Source organism: Melospiza georgiana, chromosome 33, assembly GCF_028018845.1.
Source record: "Melospiza georgiana isolate bMelGeo1 chromosome 33, bMelGeo1.pri, whole genome shotgun sequence".
NCBI classification, from domain to species: Eukaryota; Metazoa; Chordata; class Aves; order Passeriformes; family Passerellidae; genus Melospiza; species Melospiza georgiana.
In genome coordinates, this window is record NC_080462.1 from 2,256,348 (window position 1) to 2,275,022 (window position 18,675).

An 18,675-nucleotide genomic window follows, 5' to 3' on the forward strand; every position below is an offset into this window, starting at 1 on the left:
AATGGGAGCTGGCTTCCCTCCTATCTCCTTCCTTCCCTGTAAATTGTTGATGTTTCCAGCTCTGAATCATTGGTCACATCCTTCACAGCGTGTGACTCACTGGCAGAACAGCCTGAGGCTTCCAAGTGCAGCTGAATTCCTGCTCCCAGGGATGTGTGCAGTTGTGCTGTTATGTGCTGTTACCTGCTGTGGCTTCAGGGCAGCTTCCCTGGCACCAGAGGGCATTGGGGAAGAGCGTGGGCCCTGCGTGCAAAGGGCACAGCAGAGCTGTCCCCCTGCCACCAGCTCTGTGCCATCTGCTGCTGGCCACCAGCCGGTGCTCTGCAGGCCCTGGCCACCAAAAACAGGATGGGAGGAAGGACGAGTGCAGTTGGAAGGGAAAATGTCATTAAATAAACTGGCAGGTTGTGTGTGATGTCCTGGGGACACACTGGGGGCCAGTGTGGTTCATCTGTGCCTCTGCCACCAGCCCTGCCTGGACCAAGCTTTGGGGTAAAAGGGAAACTGAGGCACACAGGTGGCAAATCCTGGTCCCCATGGAGTTCAGGATTGCAGAGGCACAGGAGGAAAAGCAACCCCTGGATTTGGTATAGAGTGATTTGTGTCTGTCCCAGGTATTGTCAGGTAGGCAGTGACCCCACAGCTCATGGCAGAAATGCCAATGACAGAATGGGACACAAACACTCACGGGAGCTCTGGAAATACTCCAAGTACATCCCCAGGACTCTGGGGCCATTAATTCCAGAGTCCTGGGGGGAAACTACAACTTGAAATCAGGGGTGGGGGATGTCCAGGGATGGGATGGACGCTGTCATTGGAAAGCTGATCCACTGATGGACGATGGATCAATCTATTCCTTGCAGGACACGAAGGAGACAGACAAAATAAACCAAATAAGGGCATTTTTAGGAAGCTATCTCCTCACTTTTGGAAGCCGTGCTCTAAATCCTGGCTGTCAGACCCTCCGTGCTGGAAGGAAATCTCCCATCTCCTCTCTCCAGAGGGATTTCCCCCCACTTCCAAACGCCTTTAGGGGATGAATTCCTCCCAGTACCACCCGGCTGCGTTTCCCTCTCCCATAAACTTTCCCGGTGACCCACGACGCCACCGGGAACGCGGCTATACCCCGATGGGAGAACCCCATCGGCGGCACCGCCCGCCCCTCTCCCGCTTCCCCACGGCCCCGCTCGAGTGAGAAACAAAGAAGAAAAACCCTCGTGGGCTGCGATTCGCCCCGTGCCGCGAACCCCGACGTCACGGGCGTGCGGCTATAGATGGAGCTCGGGAGCCCGGCGCAGCCCAGCGCAGCCCCCCGAGCTGCGGGATGGTGGCGGCGGGGGGGGACGCGGCGGCGGCGGCGGCGGCGCTGCCGATGCCTCAGAGCACCGGGCCGGGCTCCGTGTAACGGGAGAGGGGCCCTGAGGCCAGCGGGGCCAAGGCGGCGCGGATCGCGGGTGTTCCCCGCTGCCAGGAGGCCGCGGGAGCCCCTCTGCGACCCCCGCCCCGGCATCGCCTCGGAGCGCACTGAGGAACGATGAAAAAAAATAATAATTCTGCAAAAAGGGTGAGTGGAGATTTCGCGTCTTGGCCGGGGGGGAGGGAGGCTCCTGGATGGTTCGGGGAGGGGGGGTTGGATCTTCGCTTCGCTTTGCCTCTGCTCCCCCCGTGGAAAGCGCACGGACCCCCAAAGAGACCCAGAGCCCGCTCCAGGCCTCCCGCAGCCGCCTCGGCCGCCGGGGGATGTGGGCAGGCAGTTTTCATCTTGGAACACAAGGAAACGATAAAATCCGGAGGCACCATCAATCCCTCGCTCTTTGCCGTGTTGTGTGTGTGCTGCACCCACCGCTGCCTACGGAGACACCTCTGATATAAACCCCCCATAGATTTCACCTCTTGGATTAATTGCTGATAAAAAGCTCCAAAATGCCATTTTCACCGCAATATAAAAACCCCAGCTGGTGTAAATTCCGCCCATCCCCCTCCTGTTCCCCTTTCCACGGGTAAATGCCCGCTGGATGAGGCGATAGAGACGCCGGCCTGGCTTATATAACCACGGAGAGAACCCTGCCCGCTCCTCGCAGCGTCCTCCCGGTGCTGCCGCTGCACAAAAATCCCCGCGGAGCGACCCCGGGCGAGGACTCGGGCCCGGCGTTCGGCGGAGAGAGGGGGAGACAAAAGTTGGGCAAAGAGGGAAGTGGGGTGTGGGGAGAAAAGGAGTGTAAAACCAAGAATAATCGCGTTTTTTCCCCCCCATTTTCTCCCCTCTCGCTTTGTGTTAGGGGAACCAGGATGGAAACCAGCAACCTGCGCAGCCGGAGAAGGTCGGCTGGGTGCGGAAATTCTGCGGGAAAGGCATTTTTAGGGAAATCTGGAAAAACCGTTATGTGGTTCTGAAGGGAGATCAGCTTTACATCTCGGAGAAGGAGGTAGGCTCGGTTTCAGTTTCCTTTCCCATCCCCCCTTCCTCTCCCTTTGCATATGAAAGGCGCAGCCCCGGCCCTTCCCCGCGCCAGCCGGGCCCAGGGGGTTCCTGGGGGGCTTCTCCTCATCCTCCCCGGGGCTGGCGCCGGCCGGGCTCGGGCTCGGGCTCGGGCTCGGCTCTGACAGCGATTCCACAGCCAGCTCTGCTGGGAGACATTTTCCCGGCGTGGAGACACCAAAGGATTCACTTAGCGAGAGTTAAGCCCCTCCAACCTCTTCCCAGCAATGCCGGCTCCTTTCTGTGCCTGTCCTTGAGCCCAGCGCTGCCTTGTCCCCGGCTGCTCACTCTCTGGTTGGAAATAACTCCGCTCTCCCGGCCGCAGTCGAGCCATTTACAGGTCGATCTCTTGGATTTTTCATGAAATTTCATCCTGGTGTGGCACGTGCCCTGCCCCTGGTTTCCTTGCTGGGTTTGGGGTTTAACGTGCTGTTGGCATTGGAGATAATCGGATGTGACTGCCAGGCTGAGGCAGCACCTGGCTGTCCTTGCACGCCCCCCCTGTGCTTTTTGTCTCCATAAATCCAGCAGGAAAAACTCCCCAGGCCGGAGCCTTCCTCCCTCCCATCCTCTGTGACATCCCAGAGCTGCACCCTGGGCAGAGTGGTGCCCACAGTAGGCAGGGGGCTTGCTCCAGCTCAGGGAATTTGGGATAAAACCCTGGTTTCCCTGGCTTTTCCCCCAAAGTGGAGGTGATTTCCTCATAGTTGGATGCCTGGCCTGGCTCCACCTGGAGAGAGGAAGGGATAATTTGATTTAAGGCTGGTTGAGCCATGGATGTGGCACAGGCAGAGGGTCAGGGCTTGTACAACAGAGAAATGGCTTTAAAAAGTGGATTGAATGCCCAGGTGGTGCTGAGCTGCTTGCTGGCATTCCAAAACTTGTCCCATCAACTGCTCCAGAGCCAGAGGGAAACACAGGAACAGCAATAGATGTCCAGGTAGCTACAGATGAAATCCAGGTGTGCTGGGAGCCCAGGAGGGAGATGAGGCTGGAGGGGCCACACAGAGCCTGCTCTGAACAAGAAGTTCTTGTGTTTGTGTTTCATAGAGGGGAAAACCTCACAGCTTTTGAGGTTGAGGCAGCCCCGTGTGTGTGAGGGACCATAAATAACCTGCAGCAGCCTCTGCTGAGGCTTTATATGGAAGAATGTGTGGCCAGCAGAGATGACATCTGCTGCTGGAGCATGCTGAGGTGACTCTGTGCTGCCCATGGAGGTGACACCGTGCTGCTGGTGTGCCCTGAGGCCACTCTGTGCTGGCCATGGAGGTGACACCGTGCTGCTGGTGTGCACTGAGGTCCCTCTGTGCTGCCCATGGAGGTGACACCGTGCTGCTGGTGTGCCCTGAGTCACTCTGTGCTGCCCATGGAGGTGGCACCGTGCTGCTGCTGTGCCTCTGTGCCCGTGGCATCCTGGGGGTCTCATTGTGGGGAGTTCCTGGGGTGTCTCAGAAGGTGCTGCAGGGTTTGATGCCAGCTTAGCAAAGCCAGGAGCTCTCCTGGGCCCCAGGGAAGGCCAATATGTGGCTCCAGGCTCTGGTCCCACAGCACCTGCTGTTTCCTGGCAGCTCAGATCATGCTCAGCAGCTGCTCCAGAGGTGGTTCTGCAGGTGAAACCACATTCCCAGCCCTCCTCACCATCTCAGAGCAGAAAGGGTTAAATCCCAAGGCTCCTGGAAGCTCTTCAGCTCTGTTAAATGAATCCAAACCAGACATTTATTTACTTTTGCCTGAATATCTCCATCTGGGAAGCAGGGCAGTGAATCCCATCTCCCCAGAGCACATGGGGACAGGGAATTGTGTGTTCCACACCAGGATCCCTTGGGAAGCAGATCCCCCTTGGCTTGGGGCAGTGTTGATGAACCGCTCAGAGCTGAGGTCTGGAATGGGGAGATTTCCAAAATTCAGATTAACAAAATCCCATCAATATCCACACTGGTTCCTCCTGGGAATCTGTGTGCTTTCCCAGTTCTCTGTCTAGGACAGACCTGGGCATGCAGGTCAGAGCCCAGCCCTGATTATTCCATTTTGTCAGGAGAATTTGGGAATGCCTGATAGGATCCTGGGTTTCTCCCTGGCAGAGCCGAGTCTCTAAGGAGAGGAAATTTAGTTTTTCAGCCCAGCTGATGGCAAATGCTCACAGTGTGTTTGAGTGCTGCCCTTTGAAAGCTGAGGGACTTGTCTGACACCTCCCGAAGTGGGAGCTTGAGGCTCTGGCCATGCTCACTGCGCTCCCCCACGGCTGCTGAACTCGTGAACTCACACCAAAATCCTTGGGTTATTCAGCGTTTGGTCATCAGCCAAAGCCGGCTCTGTAGAGATGAGCTGAGCTCTGCTGAGCACACACCACCTTCTTAACTCACTCTGGCATTCTTTCCCCTCGGTTCTCCCCACCCCCGGCACATTTCTGGGAATTGTTCCCGGTTCCTGGCCCGGCTTTGTCGCTGTCTGTGCCGGGGAGCAGCGGCCGAGCTGCCCCAGCCGGGCCCGGCGCTTCCTCGCAGGATGCCGGGGCTGCCAGGCAGCCGAGCCGGGCTGCGAGGGGATGAGGAAACGCTTCTCCGCGGTTTTCGATTGTTTGCTACCCAAGGCATCGCTCAATTAGCACGAGAGCACTCGAGGAGGTGCCGCTGGGGCTGGGGCTGTGTTTGCATTCTCGGTTCTCTAAAGCTCCGTGGGGTGTTTGCCCTCGCTGAGTGCAGCTGAACACAGCACAAAGGGATTTGGGGAATAAATTCCTCCCTGGCACAGGCTGCTCCATCCCTGGAAGTGTCCAGGGCCAGGCTGGATGGGGCTTGGAGCAATCTGGAAGGTGTCCCTGTCCCTCCAAAGCCATAATTCAGTGATCCTGGGGTGGCTGTGTCCCTGGGAGCCTTGGTGGTGACACTCTGGAGAAGGGATTGAAGCTGTCACCATCCCCTGATCAGCTAAGGGCAGTGACCCGGCTGTGACAAGGACTGGACAGTCCCAGTGTGCATCCCTGCCCCAGTGACAGCCTGGCTGCAGGGACCTCAGTCCCCTGCTGAACTGAGCTGCTCAGCTGCAGGAACTGAAACTTTGGTTGTACCCTGCAAGGGGAACTGTCTGTCCCAAAACTGCCCATGTTTGGGTATTTGGCTGTGCAGAGAGTCTGGAGGTTTCTCTTACATCCTGAGCCACAAGTGTCCCATGGGTGTCTTGTGATTTTCTGTATCTTCCTCGTTTTTCTGTGTCCCACTGCAGCTCAAACTGCTCAAATCATCACCAAAAATCCCAGACTGGTGTGACTGAGCACCTGTGCATGGTTTGGCCCCAAAACACAGCCCTGAGCCGGGTCCAGGAGGTTTGGAGTCACTGCAGGTCACAGCTTGATGAGGAAATTTAAACTCCCATCAGTGAGAGACCCAAGGGTGGTTAATTAACCAGGTCAGAGACCCTCCTGCTGCCAGTGCAGTGCCATGACCCTCTGGAGAGGGGATTTAGGTGCCATGGCTGGTGCTCTGAGCCATTCCATGGCCACATCTCAGGGCCCAGGGAGTGCTGGTGGCCCTGGGGCCAGCCTGGGCAGGCAGCAGCTGCGGGGGAAGGAGGGGAAGGAGTGCAGGGAATGCAGCTCCCTCCTTGCATCCCAGCAGAGTCAGCACTGTCAGCCTTGGCACAGGCAGCTGCCAGGGCTGTGGGATCTCGTGGCTGCACAGAAATGTTCCCTGCTCAGGGATTGGGGGATGCTTCTGATTCCTTCTCCGTGCCTCAGTTTCCCTCCCCTCACCTGGCCACGGGTAGGAGGCAGGTGGAACTGCAGGGCAAGGTTGTTTTTCCTGCCTCAAATGGGTACAACTCAGCAAAGACAGCTCAGACAGCCAGGGCAGCACCTGCTGGGATTGATTCACCTTAATCCTTCCAATCCTGAGCTCCCCACAGGGCACAGAGAGCAGGACCCACCTGACATCCCTCAATTCCTAAACCCTCGGGGAAGGAAAGACCTGCTGGAAACCTCCCAGCAGGGAATGGTTTTGCCAAAATCAACCACCAACCTCTTGCTTCACCCCTTCCTACTGAGAGCTGATAGCAGAGGCTGCTTCCTCCTGGGCACTGCTCACCCAGCCAAATCCTCTTTGGAGAAGCCTGGAAGGTTTGATTTGGATGGCCCCTATCTCACTGAGAACACAGAGGAGGTGACACCCTGCAGGTTTGTCACCCCCTGTGACTGACAGTGACTGGGGTTTCAGCTCTCGTGGCCTCAGGGGCTGCTTTTGTCCTGTTCTCACAGAGAATGGGCTGCATGGCTGTCCTCAGCCTCTCCTACCTCCAAGGCTGCTCTGAGCTGCCTCTCATGCCACCACCTCCCTCCTTTAGGCCTCAGGAGCTTCCCACAAAGGACAAAAGAGCTGGCAGATGCCTCTGGAGTTGCCTTTCACCTTCCTTGTCCAGTTTCTCTCTCTGCACACTGGATGCTCTGTTACATGAGTGAGACACCCACTGTCCTTCCAGTGCCCCTGGGATTTCTGTGCCACCACAGCCCAGGCTGCTGCTGATCCTTTCCCCCAGGAATCCCACTTTGGATGTTGTTTATTCCCAATTTTAAGCTTTTTTAAGGGGTCACACACAGGAGCAGGATCCCCTCAGCATGTCCCAGTGCAGTGTCACAGCCCTGGTGTCGTTCAGAGCTGTTTAAAGGACGAGCTGCACCTGCAGGGTGTTTGTCTGAACCAGGTACCTGCTCTGTCCTGCAGCCTCCTGGGGTCCTCCTGCAGGCAGGAGGTTGAGTTCCAGCTGGGTGAGCTCTGAGGAGGAAGGGGAGGGCTGGGGAAGCCCCAGTGACCCACATGAGCAAACATCTGGAGTTAAAGCTCTGCTCTCAGGCACAGAGCACAGCTGGGGGCTGGGATGGAAGGGGATCAGCTTTTCCTGCTGCAAATGAGTCGGGCAGAATTCAGCTGAGATTCTTGGAAAGAGGTGGATTGGAGGATGGGAGTGGGAAGAGATCAAAGCAGATTAGCAGCATGGGGAGGATGTGCAGCCAGACAGGCTCTGTTATCACACCCAGACACAGGGGATGTGTCACCAGCAGGAACAGCTCCGGGATGGCAGTGCCGGTGATTGTCCTGTGGATCCTGGGGACACAGGCACAATGAAGGGCAGAGGGGAGCTGTTCTCATCAGGCAGGGCCAGATGGTCAGTTCATCCATGGCCCTGGTTAGGAAGCTGCTTTAGTCACCCTCTTTGATTAAATTCTATGGAAGAATCATAGGGAGTTCCCTCAGTGCTTCCCAAAACTGTGGAGGAAATGTCTGAAGTGGGGTGGAGTCCCTTCAGGAAATCCAAGGGCTCAGAGCTCAGCAGCATCTGCCCTCCCACACCCCAGTTACACACCCTGCCCCACTCAGGCAGCCTGGGGGGACTGGCTGCAGTGGGATTAAGCAGATGGATGTGGAATTGAGCCTGTAATGGACATGCAAACCCCAATTCCTCATGTTTACCATGGAGGAGCAGAGCTTCCCTGCTGTAGGAGGGGGATTGAGGGAGAGCAATGAAGAGGAAGGGTGCAGACAGCTTTGCCACATCCCCTTTGCTCCAGGTGTCCCTGAGGGATGGCACTGTCAGGGTTCAGCATCCAGAGCCCTGTGTGCCCTTAGATCCCTGAGCTGCAGCCCCAGTGATCCTGTGCAAGCTCCATTTTCACCTGAGCCTCTGTGACACTGATCCATGCCAAGTCCCTGTCACACTGTGGAGTGCAGAGTGTTGGGAAACAGACCTGGAAAATGGGAGATCTTGTAAAATGGTCACTCAGAAGGATTCTTTAAAGGACACTGAGCCTGGCAGCCCCTGCCCTCTGGGGGTAGAAGAGGCAGGAATTAACTTGGCAAAGTGGGATTTTCTTGCTATCCTTCTAAATATGCCCCCTCATTCCAGAAGAGACAAATCAAAACCCTCATGTTGAAATCCCGCTGCCTGGAGCAGCAGAGTCTCTGTCTGACATCTGCAAAGCTCTGATTTTCTTGCTGTTTTGCAGGTAAAAGATGAAAAAAACATCCAGGAAACGTTTGATCTGAGTGACTACGAGAAATGTGAAGAGCTCAGGAAGTCCAAAAGTAGAAGCAAAAAGAACCACAGTAAATTCACCCTTGCCCACTCCAGGCAGCCTGGAAACACGGTACGTGGGGCTGGCCCAGGTGATGCCAGCCCAAGAGGTGGCTCCAGGGGTGTGGATGGTCCTGGGGGATGAGGGAAGGAGGGATGTGGGTGGTTCTGGGGTTTGCTGTGTGGGAAAATCAGGGCTGGAGGCTCAGCTCTGCTTTGTCTGCTCTGTGGAGGCCTCACAGTGACCAGGGCTTGTCTCTGTGTGAGTTCCAGCACTGACCTGACTTCTCTCTTCTGTAGGCACCAAACCTGATCTTCCTGGCTGTGAGTCCAGAAGAGAAAGAGTCCTGGATTAACGCCCTCAACTCTGCAATCACACGTGCTAAAAATCGGATCTTGGACGAGGTGAGTGGCACTGACCCTGGCTCAGCCTGGCTGAGGGTTTGAGACTCTTTGGGGATACAACATCCACACAAAGCATCTCCAGCAGAGCTCATCCCCCCTTCTCAAGGGGACTGTGAAAGTCCCAGTTACACAGAGCAGCTTCAGCCAGGAAAAATAACAGGGCAGCTCCTGCTGGGGACTCAGGGTGTGCTCAGAGCACCAGGTGGGCTGGCAGAGGCAGGTCAGGGTGAGCATCCCCTCACAGTTTCCTTCAGGGGAGGAGAACCTGCCTGGAACAAGCTGTGCCCTCGCTCCAGGGCTGACTCTCACATTAATGTTTCATGGCAACCCTTCCTCAGCTCAGCCCTGTCTCAGATCTCCCATTCACACTCTGCTTCTCACAGCACCAGGGCATTGCCAGGAGGCTCTTTGCTCTCCTGGATGGCAGCACAGAGCCTGAAGTGAAGGAAAACCAAGGTCAGACTACGGGAGAGGTTTTAGAGCAGGAGGCAGCACAGCAAACACCAGGAGAGATGTCACAGGAATCTTTGCAGACAGGTTCACTTGTCAGGAATGACTCGAGCAGATGTAATCCCATCACAGCACAGAGGGGAGAAACACTGGGTCACTTCCAGGGCTGGACTGCACACCCCATTCCCTGCCAGCCTCCTCTCTCACAGCTCCAGGAGCTGGGAATGGCTCCTGTTCCCTGCTCACAGCCTGTGCCACCCTGCAGGTCACCGTGGAGGAGGACAGCTTCCTTGCCCACCCGACACGTGACAGAGCCAAGATCCAGCACTCCCGGCGCCCTCCCACGCGGGGTCACCTCATGGCTGTGGTAGGTACACCCAGCCCAGACACCTGCTTGGGTGAAATTCCTCTGGAATTGTTCCATTTGTAAGTGGGATTGTTGGTAGGTACACCCAGCCCAGACACCTGCTTGGGTCAAATTCCCCTGGAATTGTTCCATTTGTAAGTGGGATTGTTGGTAGGTACACCCAGCCCAGACACCTGCTTGGGTCAAATTCCCCTGGAATTGTTCCATTTGTAAGTGGGATTGTTGGTAGGTACACCCAGCCCAGACACCTGCTTGGGTCAAATTCCCCTGGAATTGTTCCATTTGTAAGTGGGATTGTTGGTAGGTACACCCAACCCAGACACCTGCTTGGGTGAAATTCCTCTGGAATTGTTCCATTTGTAAGTGGGATTGTTGGTAGGTACACCCAACCCCAGACACCTGCTTGGGTGAAATTCCCCTGGAATTGTTCCATTTGTAAGTGGGATTGTTGGTAGGTACAACCAATCCCAGACACCTGCTTGGGTGAAATTCCTCTGGAATTGTTCCATTTGTAAGTGGGATTGTTGGTAGGTACACCCAACCCCAGACACCTGCTTGGGTGAAATTCCCCTGGAATTGTTCCATTTGTAAGTGGAGTTGTTGGAGTTCCATCATGAGCTGAGAGTTGCCATGAGGACAGCTTGTGGTCATCAGCTTGGGTGAAATTCTTCTGGAATTGTTCCATTTTTAAGTGGAGTTGTTGGTAGGTACAACCAATCCCAGACACCTGCTTGGGTGAATTTCCCCTGGAATTGTTCCATTTCTAAGTGGGATTGTTGGAGCTCCATCCTGAGCTGAGAGTTGCCATGAGGACAGCTTGGGTGAAATTCCCCTGGAATTGTTCCGTTTCTAAGTGGGGTTGTTGGAGCTCCATCCTGAGCTGAAAGCTGCCGTAAGGACAGCTCGGGGTCACCTCTCATCCTCTGTTCTCATGGACCACTGCACTGTAAATCCACCCCTGGCTCTGTCCCTGGGTGAGGGAGCATCCCCCTCCCTCCCTGCAGTGCAGACACCCCTGGCAGCAGGGACGGCCCTTCCGGTGCCAGCTCAGCTCTGCTTTCTGCTCCTCCAGGCATCTACCTCAACCTCTGACGGAATGCTGACCCTCGACCTGATCCAGGAGGAAGACGCCTCTCCGGAGGATCACGGCACCTGCGAGCAGAGTTTCCGGGTGGATCTGGACAAGTCCGTGGCTCACCTGACCGCGGGGCGGCGCCGCTCGGACTCGGAGAACGCCAAACCAGCGGAGAAAGGGCGGACAGGGAGCCTCCCCCGACAGGAGGCGGCCCCGTGGGACAGAGCCGGCCAGCGCAATGACTCCTTTGACAAAGGGACCATGTACACGCCGCAGGTCCCCAAAAAGCTCTCCCACTCAGAAAAGAATAAATGTGCCTCCATGGAAGAAATCCTGTCCCGAAGGGACTCTTCCACACACCGGGCGGTGCTGAGGAAGGGGCTGGAGGCTCAGTTTGCCTCGGCGGAGCCGGAGCAGCTGACCCGGATACAGGAACTGGTTGCACTGAAACTGGAAAAAACTCAGGAACTGCTGACAGAGGTGAAGGGCTACGGGGAAGGCAAGAAAAAGACCAAGGACTCCAACACCAGCACCACCAGCACCACCACCTCTTCTTCCTCATCGTCTTCTTCCAAGTCGGACTCTGAAAGGATCCTGCAGGAATCTGAGAGGCTGCTGGGGGAGGCTTCCTCCACCTGGAGCCAAGCCAAGAGGGTGCTGCAGGAGATCAGAGAGCTGAGGGACCTGTACAAACAGTTCGAGCTGCAGCAGTCAGACTCAAAGCCCAAACAGAGCTCACAGTCGCAGTTTAGGAAGAGCATGATGTGAAGGCAAGCCTTGGGATGGGAGGGAGGGACTGGGAAGGGCGGCCATCTGGTCTCTTTTTTTTAAATATTATTATTATTTACAGTGTTCAAAAGAGTGAAAAGGTGCCTGTTCTCACCCAAATTTGCTTCTCAAAGCTTGGACCCTTCCTTTCCTCCATCGCATCCCCTGATGAATCAACCCCGTGTTCCAATAAATCAGTTGCAGTTTATACCTCCCTTGTAAGAGCTCCCTTTGCACTGCAGCTCCTGTCGTGCTCCAAGGACAGGAGCAAGTTCTGGTCCTGGAACTGCCCGGAGCATCCCGTGGGGTGGAGCTGGATCAGCCCTGGCATTGCTGCTCTCGTGTCTGGGCTGTGCCCCAAACTGTCTTTCAGCAGGACATTTGCCTTGTTCCCTCTCAGAAATAAATGACATTAAAAGGTCAAAAAGGTGTTCATCCCCACCACTGCCTGAAGTCCCCATTACCCAGGAACTCTCCTGAAGATGTGGGAAGTTCTGGTCATTGAGGCATTTGCTGGGTGCAGCTCTCAGAGCTCTGTCCTGGCACAATCTCCTGGAAATCTTGGGGCTGGCAGCTGTAATTTTGGGGTGCACAGAGCCCTCCAGAAGGGCAGCAGTGGCACAATCCATACCCAGCCTGATCCTGAATGCTTCACAGACCCCCTGGCCCCGAGCAGTGGGAGGCAGCAGCGATGTGTCTTCCCTTCTGTGAGGATCAAAGCCTTGGATCTGACAGCCCACACAGGCAGCTGGGAGGGATTTGGGCTTTTCCATTCTAATTTCTCTTTTTTTTTTACCTTTCCTTTGAGCTGAAAAGTCAGGGGGTGTGTGTGGGAGCCAGACACCACAAGGCAATGGCAGTTTGGGTAGGTTTGCTTTGCTCTCTCAGGTGTCACAGTCAGACAGCAGCAGGCTCTGCTTGGGCTGCCCAAGATGTGAATCAGCCCTGCTGGAAGGAAAGCTGAGCCCAGAGCAGAGCTCAGATCATCAGCTCACAGGCTGGCTCAGCTTTCCCACCCACCAGCAGGACATGGCTGTGCCTCACAAGTTCACTCCTGGTAACATCCAACTGTTTTTTAAAAGGAAACCTGATTCTTTTACCTACATGGCAAATAGTCCACAGAAATATTAAACCCACAGAGATATTCCTGGTCGTGGTTAGTGTTTTCTCTTTCCTAGCTGTAAGGACAAGATTTTCCTAAATTAAAGAAAAAAATAAAACCAACCCCCAAACTTTTCTCAGTGAGTTTGGGCTAACCAGACTCCAGTGATACTTCCAGGGATAACTTTCCACGTTGATGAACTCCATTGCTTCACAAAGTTTTTTTGCAAAGACCACTGAACCTCCCTTGTGTCCTGCATCCCAGGTAGTGCCAGTCCCACCCCAGCAACTCTCCTTGGATTTTGGCATGCTCATTGCCATGCAGAGCCAGCACACACTGTGGGGAGGGCTGAAAGGAGCTGCTGCACACCTGAGCAGCCCTGCCCTGCTCTCTCCAGGCAGGCCCTGAACTCTTACAGCCAATTTTGGGGATTTTGCCTCTCTGCTCACCCCTCGGTTTCCCCCCTCTGTTTCCCTGCTGCCTCCTGCCCTCCCCAAGCCCCGGGGAGCTGCACAGCCGAGGGCAGCACAGAGGTGGCTTTGTGCATCGCCCCCTGGCCGGTGCCTCTGTCCATGCGGGAATAACGCGGCACAAAGGGGCCGTGCTGGCCCAGCAGGGCAGCAGCCGGCTGCCGTGCCCAGAAATTGTCCACTGTGGCAATTATGGAGGGTCTGGAGACAAAACATTGCATCGTTCCAGGAATACAGAGTGCCCTGGCCGGGCAGAGCACAGCAGACAAGTCTGAAGGCTGATAATGGCCAAGAATTCTGGGTTCTGCCCAACTGTGCCTTGAAAACACGGACGGGGGAAAAAAAGGGGGGCTGGGAAGGGGATTTCCCGTTACACTCCAGGGAGACGGGATTGGGACTGGATTCTTAAGATGTAGGCAAAGCGTCTCCTGTAAAAATAGCTGCAATTTGCTCGACACATGCTGAGGAGTGGGCAAGCGTGTGCTGCGCTCGTCAGCTGGCACCGGGCTCCTGCGCTCCCTGCCTGCTCCCGGCACAGCCAATCCCCGGAGCGCTCCCGCTCGCAGCCAAATAAGGACCGCGGGCCGAGGATCCCCGGCTGCACGGGCGCTCGGCAGCCCACCCACCCTCCCAGCCAAAGCTCCTTTTTTGGATTATTTTCTCTCTCTATGCTTCACTAGCTTTAAGCAAACCCCCTCCTCCCTCCCTCCTCCCTCCCTCCATCCTCTGCCTTTCTAAGGGAATTAACAGAGAGACACCTTAGGGTGGAATTCTTGGGAAGGAATTCCTGCCTGGGAGGGTGGGGAGGCCCTGGAAGAGGGTGCACGGAGAAGCTGGGGTGGCTCTGTCCCTGGGAGTGTCCTGGGACAGGGCTTGGAGCAGTTCTGAGTGTCCTGGGACAGGGCTTGGAGCAGTTCTGAGTGTCCAAGGAGAGGGCTTGGAGCAGTTCTGAGTGTCCAAGGACAGGCTGGACAGGGTTAGGAGCAGTTCTGAGTGTCCAAGGACAGGGTTAGGAGCAGTTCTGAGTGTCCAAGGACAGGTTGGACAGGGTTAGGAGCAGTTCTGAGTGTCCTGGGACAGGGCTTGGAGCAGTTCTGAGTGTCCAAGGGCAGGCTGGACAGGGTTAGGAGCAGCTCTGAGTGTCCAAGGGCAGGGTTAGGAGCAGTTCTGAGTGTCCAAGGGCAGGCTGGACAGGGCTTGGAGCAGTTCTGAGTGTCCAAGGGCAGGTTGGACAGGGTTAGGAGCAGTCTGGGATAGTAAATATGTCTTTACCCATGGCAGGAATGGACCTGGATGAGAGGTAAGGTTCCCCCCAAGTCCCAAACATTGTGTAATTAAATTGTACAGGGCTGAAAAGCCAACAAACCCCCACAAGCCCAGAGCTGACCCCAGCCCAGAGTTCCTCATGGAGCACATTTTGGGGTGCAGCCCCACAGATCAGCCCCGTGGCTGCCCTGAGTTTCACCCAGGACAGCTCTGGGGACAAAAGGAGCAGCTGCAGTGTCTCTGCAGTGCTGAGAGGCCTCTGGAAAGCAGGAGGAACTGATTAAGAGGCTTTGGGTGGCTTTAAATAGAATTTACACTTGGAGGAAACTTTCACACTGCTGATGGCTGGCAAAACTCGGGTGTAGAGCAGAAATGGGTTCATGTTGTTCCAGCAGCACTGGGCTGTTCTGCAGGCTGGAATCACACCTGACAGAGCAGTTCACAGCAGTAAAATTGGGGTGCTAAAGTCCAGTTTTTCCAGCAGTTCCCAACCTTTGAAAAAGCCCCCAACTCCCAAGTGGAGCAGGAGCACTGAACTCATGGCAGAGGGCTCTCAGGCTGAGGAGGGGGTGGGTAAACACAATTTATCCTGCTGTGCAGAAGGATTTCTTGGGGTTACTGATAGAGAAAACTGCAGAAATGCTTATTTTGTCATTCTGCAATAAGGCAAATGCTTTAAAAAGAGAAAGTAGGATTTGTGTCCAGAGGTGGAAGGTGGGAAGCTACAGACCCTCCAATATCCCAAATGAATAATATGTTCAGCATACCCTTATAATATAAATATAAATATAAATAAATATAACAATAATTAAATAGAATAAATGGGATCCCAAGGCACTCTGAGCTGTTATCAGAGCTGGGGACATTCTTTCCTAGACAGGTGAACACCTGGAGCTCCAGAAATGCCACTCACTCACACCCTGACCCTGTCCCTCACCACCTTTTACCCCCATGGGATAATCAGTTTGGACTTTTGAAATCAAAAATGGGAAATGTGCTGCTTCCTACCTTGCAGTGCTGCAGGGTTAAATCTTCTTCCAAGTCCCTAGAGAGGAAGAGACATAAAATAGTTTGACCCACATTTACAAGAATAATTATTGACTTAACAAGTTCCAACTGGGTTGGAAATTAAAGCTCAGCAAGAACAGACCCACTTCCCTAAAAAAGGAAAGAAAAGGGGAAAATTGAGTGGTTTTGTATGGTGTGCAGAAATGTATCCCTGGAATATGCACATGTGGAGATTTGTGCATCTTCCCTCTCTTTAGGAAGGAATTCTTTGGTGAGACACAAGTACAGTACCTTGGATTTTTTTTTTTTTTTTTGCTAAATCAAATTTAGGGTAAAAATCATCATTTTTAGGTACAGAGATCCCCACACTCTCTCCCTGAGTGGCCAGAGGGGCTGGTTTGACACAACACCTGTAAAGTGACACCACTGAAAAGGTGAATTCCCTCCTGTTGGAAGTGTCTCCTGAGCCTGGCCCAGGAACATCAAATCTCTGCTTTCACGCTCTGTTGATTTGTTTGAATCTATAAAATGTCCTGAGGGACTGAAAACTACAGTGATTCTTCCACTTCCTTAATTTGTAATGTGTTTAAAAATTTATTGCTGTGTTTTGATACAAATCAACCCAGCTCAGAGGCAAGAGAGGATTTTAAAAATCTCTTTAACATTTGGGAATGCTTGGGAGAGGCCAGACCAGGCAGAGTTCAAAGGGCAGAGCTCAGCCCCCTCCTGACACCAGTGGTTTGGGGGTTCTGTGCTGAAATGGAGATTTCTCCTCCCAAATGGTGATTTCTCCTTCCAAATGGTGATTTCTCCTTCCAAAGCCCTGCCCTGGGGCTGAGGGCTGGAATAAAGAGCCCATACATGCAGGACAGAAGGACAGAGGGAAGCATTCAGAGCTGGAGGAATCTGTGCCTGGACAGCAGGCAAAGGTCTGGCACAGACTGCAGGGAGCCACTGGAGATGTGGACATCATTATTTAAAGGACTCTCAGCAAATGGGCTGAGTCATGAATGGCTTCAAACTGAAAGAGAGGAGGTTTAGATTTTGGGATTTTGGGAGGGAATTGTTCCCTGGGAGGGTGGGGAGGGTGCCCAGAGCAGCTGTGGATCCCTGGAAGTGCCCAAGGCCAGGCTGGAGGGAGTTTGTGGGAGGTGGGAGGATGGAAGAGGATAAAGAAGAGCTGAGAACAATCTGTGTGCCCCCAGCCTGCCCTGGCACTGCCCAGGGCTCTCCTGCCCTCCATTAATTGCCCCAGGCCCAGCTCCACTTGCCAGGGCCTCTGTGGTTTGTGCTGCACCATCAGACACTCCCGGCTGTCTCCAGAGCAGCCTCCCTCTCTGTGTTTCTCCTCCCAGCCCACTTGCTGCTATAAATAATGTGAGCACTGTCTACCTTTCTGCAGAGCTAGCTGGGAGTCATCCTTCCCAGAAATGGTGAGGTGGCATTCAGAGCACTGACAGCTCCTGGAAAAGCCTGCTCAGAATCCCTGCTCACAATCCCTGCTCAGAATCCCTGCTCAGAATCCCTGCTCACAATTCCTGCTCACAATCCCTGCTCACAATCCCTGCTCACAATCCCTGCTCACAATTCCTGCTCAGAATTCCTGCTCACAATCCTGCTCACAATCCCTGCTCACAATCCCTGCTCACAATCCCTGCTCACAATTCCTGCTCACAATCCCTGCTCACAATCCCTGCTCACAATCCCTGCTCACAATTCCTGCTCAGAATTCCTGCTCACAATCCTGCTCACAATCCCTGCTCACAATCCCTGCTCACAATCCCTGCTCACAATTCCTCCTGCCTCTCTTGTCCTTTATAGGTCACAGGGTCACTCAAGTTAGGTCTGCTGGCAGTGCACAAACTGATAAAGTTCAATAAATCAGAGGTCTGGCTCATAAAAATGACATGTGGCCTCTGTTTGTCAAATAGACCCTTTGGAAAATCAGTTTCTCTCTCCTTGCTCAAGTCAGATATTTGCTTGCTGCCATCTGCTCCCTCCTGCTTCCAGGGAAGAGTTCACCCACAGCTCATCAATGAGAGCAAAAGCACAGCCAAATCTGGCTGAATTTGTGTTTCTTCATGGGCACAGCTCATCCTTCCCATGCCCTGGGTCTGTGCTGCTGCAGCATTCCTCAGGCAGCTCGTGACCTCAGTTATTCCTCACTTCCCAAATCGTCACTGCCTGCATTTTCAGATGTTTTAAACCAACTTCCCTTTTTTCAGTGCCACTGAAACACTTTCCTGTCATTTTCTTACTGCTCAGCACTTTGGGAATGTTACATTACACAGAACAGTTATCTCAGGGGCTCAGCCCCCAGGATTTGGGCCCTCCCGAGCTGTGGAATAACAGGATCAGAGTGTAACAATGAATCCAGAGCCTGTGAGGCAGCAAGGACAGGGCTGGCTGCTCAAATGCTCTGCCAGCTCCTTGGGGCATGATTTGGGATGAATCACCCTGGTCTGTGTGCCCTCACCCCATGCCAAGGGTGAGCAAGTGCTCAAAATAGGCAGAAGCTGCTCCTCCCTTGCAGTTCCCAGCAGGTGAGCTGCACCTCCAGCTCAGAACTCCTGCAGGAAGGGAGCTGATGCCACCTTCTCAATTAACTGAAGGTGCAAGTGACAGTGAGGGAAATATTCAGTGTTCCCTGGCACAAAACATTCCCTAAGATTTTCATTTCAAGGGAAAATACAAAGCAGCAGTGCCAGTTTAGCTCCAGAGGGGAGAAGGGAGACTCCAAACGGGAGCAGAGCAGGTGCTCAGTGCTGGGTAGAGCAGGGAGGGTGCCAGGGAGGAGGGAGCAGGGGAAGGAGGATTGTGAACATATTTACAGCCATCTGGCACCCTGAATTATCCAAACAATCTCACTGAAACACTGAGAGGGAAGGGAGGAGTTGGTTTGGGCAGAGGATTCTGAGGGCTTCGTGCTTTCTGGAAATGTTTTATATCAGTTATAAAAGTATGAATGTTACTGGAGATGTAGGGAAATGAAATCAGAAGGAAATGGAAGAGCTGCACCTCCTGGCATTTTTCCTTCCAGGTTTCTAGAAATCAAATCATGTTGGGAAATCTTGGTTTCTTGGGAAATGAATCAGGAAAGCTTGTCATCACCAAACTTCCACGGCACCCAGTGCAAAGAACAGCACAAACCCACCAAGCTCAGTCAATCCAACCACAGATTTTTTGTATTTTCTGTCTTGGATTCCTTCCTGTGCTTAACAAAAT

General features: G+C 54.0%; 1 protein-coding gene across 1 annotated transcript; it reads left to right on the forward strand.

Moving 5' to 3' along the window:
- Nucleotides 1–1,296: 1,296 nt before the first annotated feature.
- On the forward strand, nucleotides 1,297–12,789 carry PLEKHO1 (pleckstrin homology domain containing O1). Its single transcript, XM_058042811.1, has 6 exons — nucleotides 1,297–1,564; nucleotides 2,280–2,426; nucleotides 8,472–8,612; nucleotides 8,840–8,944; nucleotides 9,660–9,761; nucleotides 10,834–12,789. The coding sequence occupies exons 1-6, from the start codon at nucleotides 1,535–1,537 to the stop codon at nucleotides 11,602–11,604; spliced, it is 1,296 nt and encodes a 431-aa protein (XP_057898794.1). The 5' UTR covers nucleotides 1,297–1,534; the 3' UTR covers nucleotides 11,605–12,789.
- The last annotated feature ends 5,886 nt before the right edge of the window (nucleotides 12,790–18,675 follow it).

Bases quoted from the DNA above. Each gene is read 5' to 3' on its own strand.
- PLEKHO1 (XM_058042811.1), top strand. From the start codon at position 1,535: ATGAAAAAAAATAATAATTCTGCAAAAAGG. The intron at 1,565-2,279 runs GTGAGTGGAGAT...GCTTTGTGTTAG, and splicing joins ATAATAATTCTGCAAAAAGG to GGGAACCAGGATGGAAACCA. The intron at 9,762-10,833 runs GTAGGTACACCC...CTGCTCCTCCAG, and splicing joins GGGGTCACCTCATGGCTGTG to GCATCTACCTCAACCTCTGA.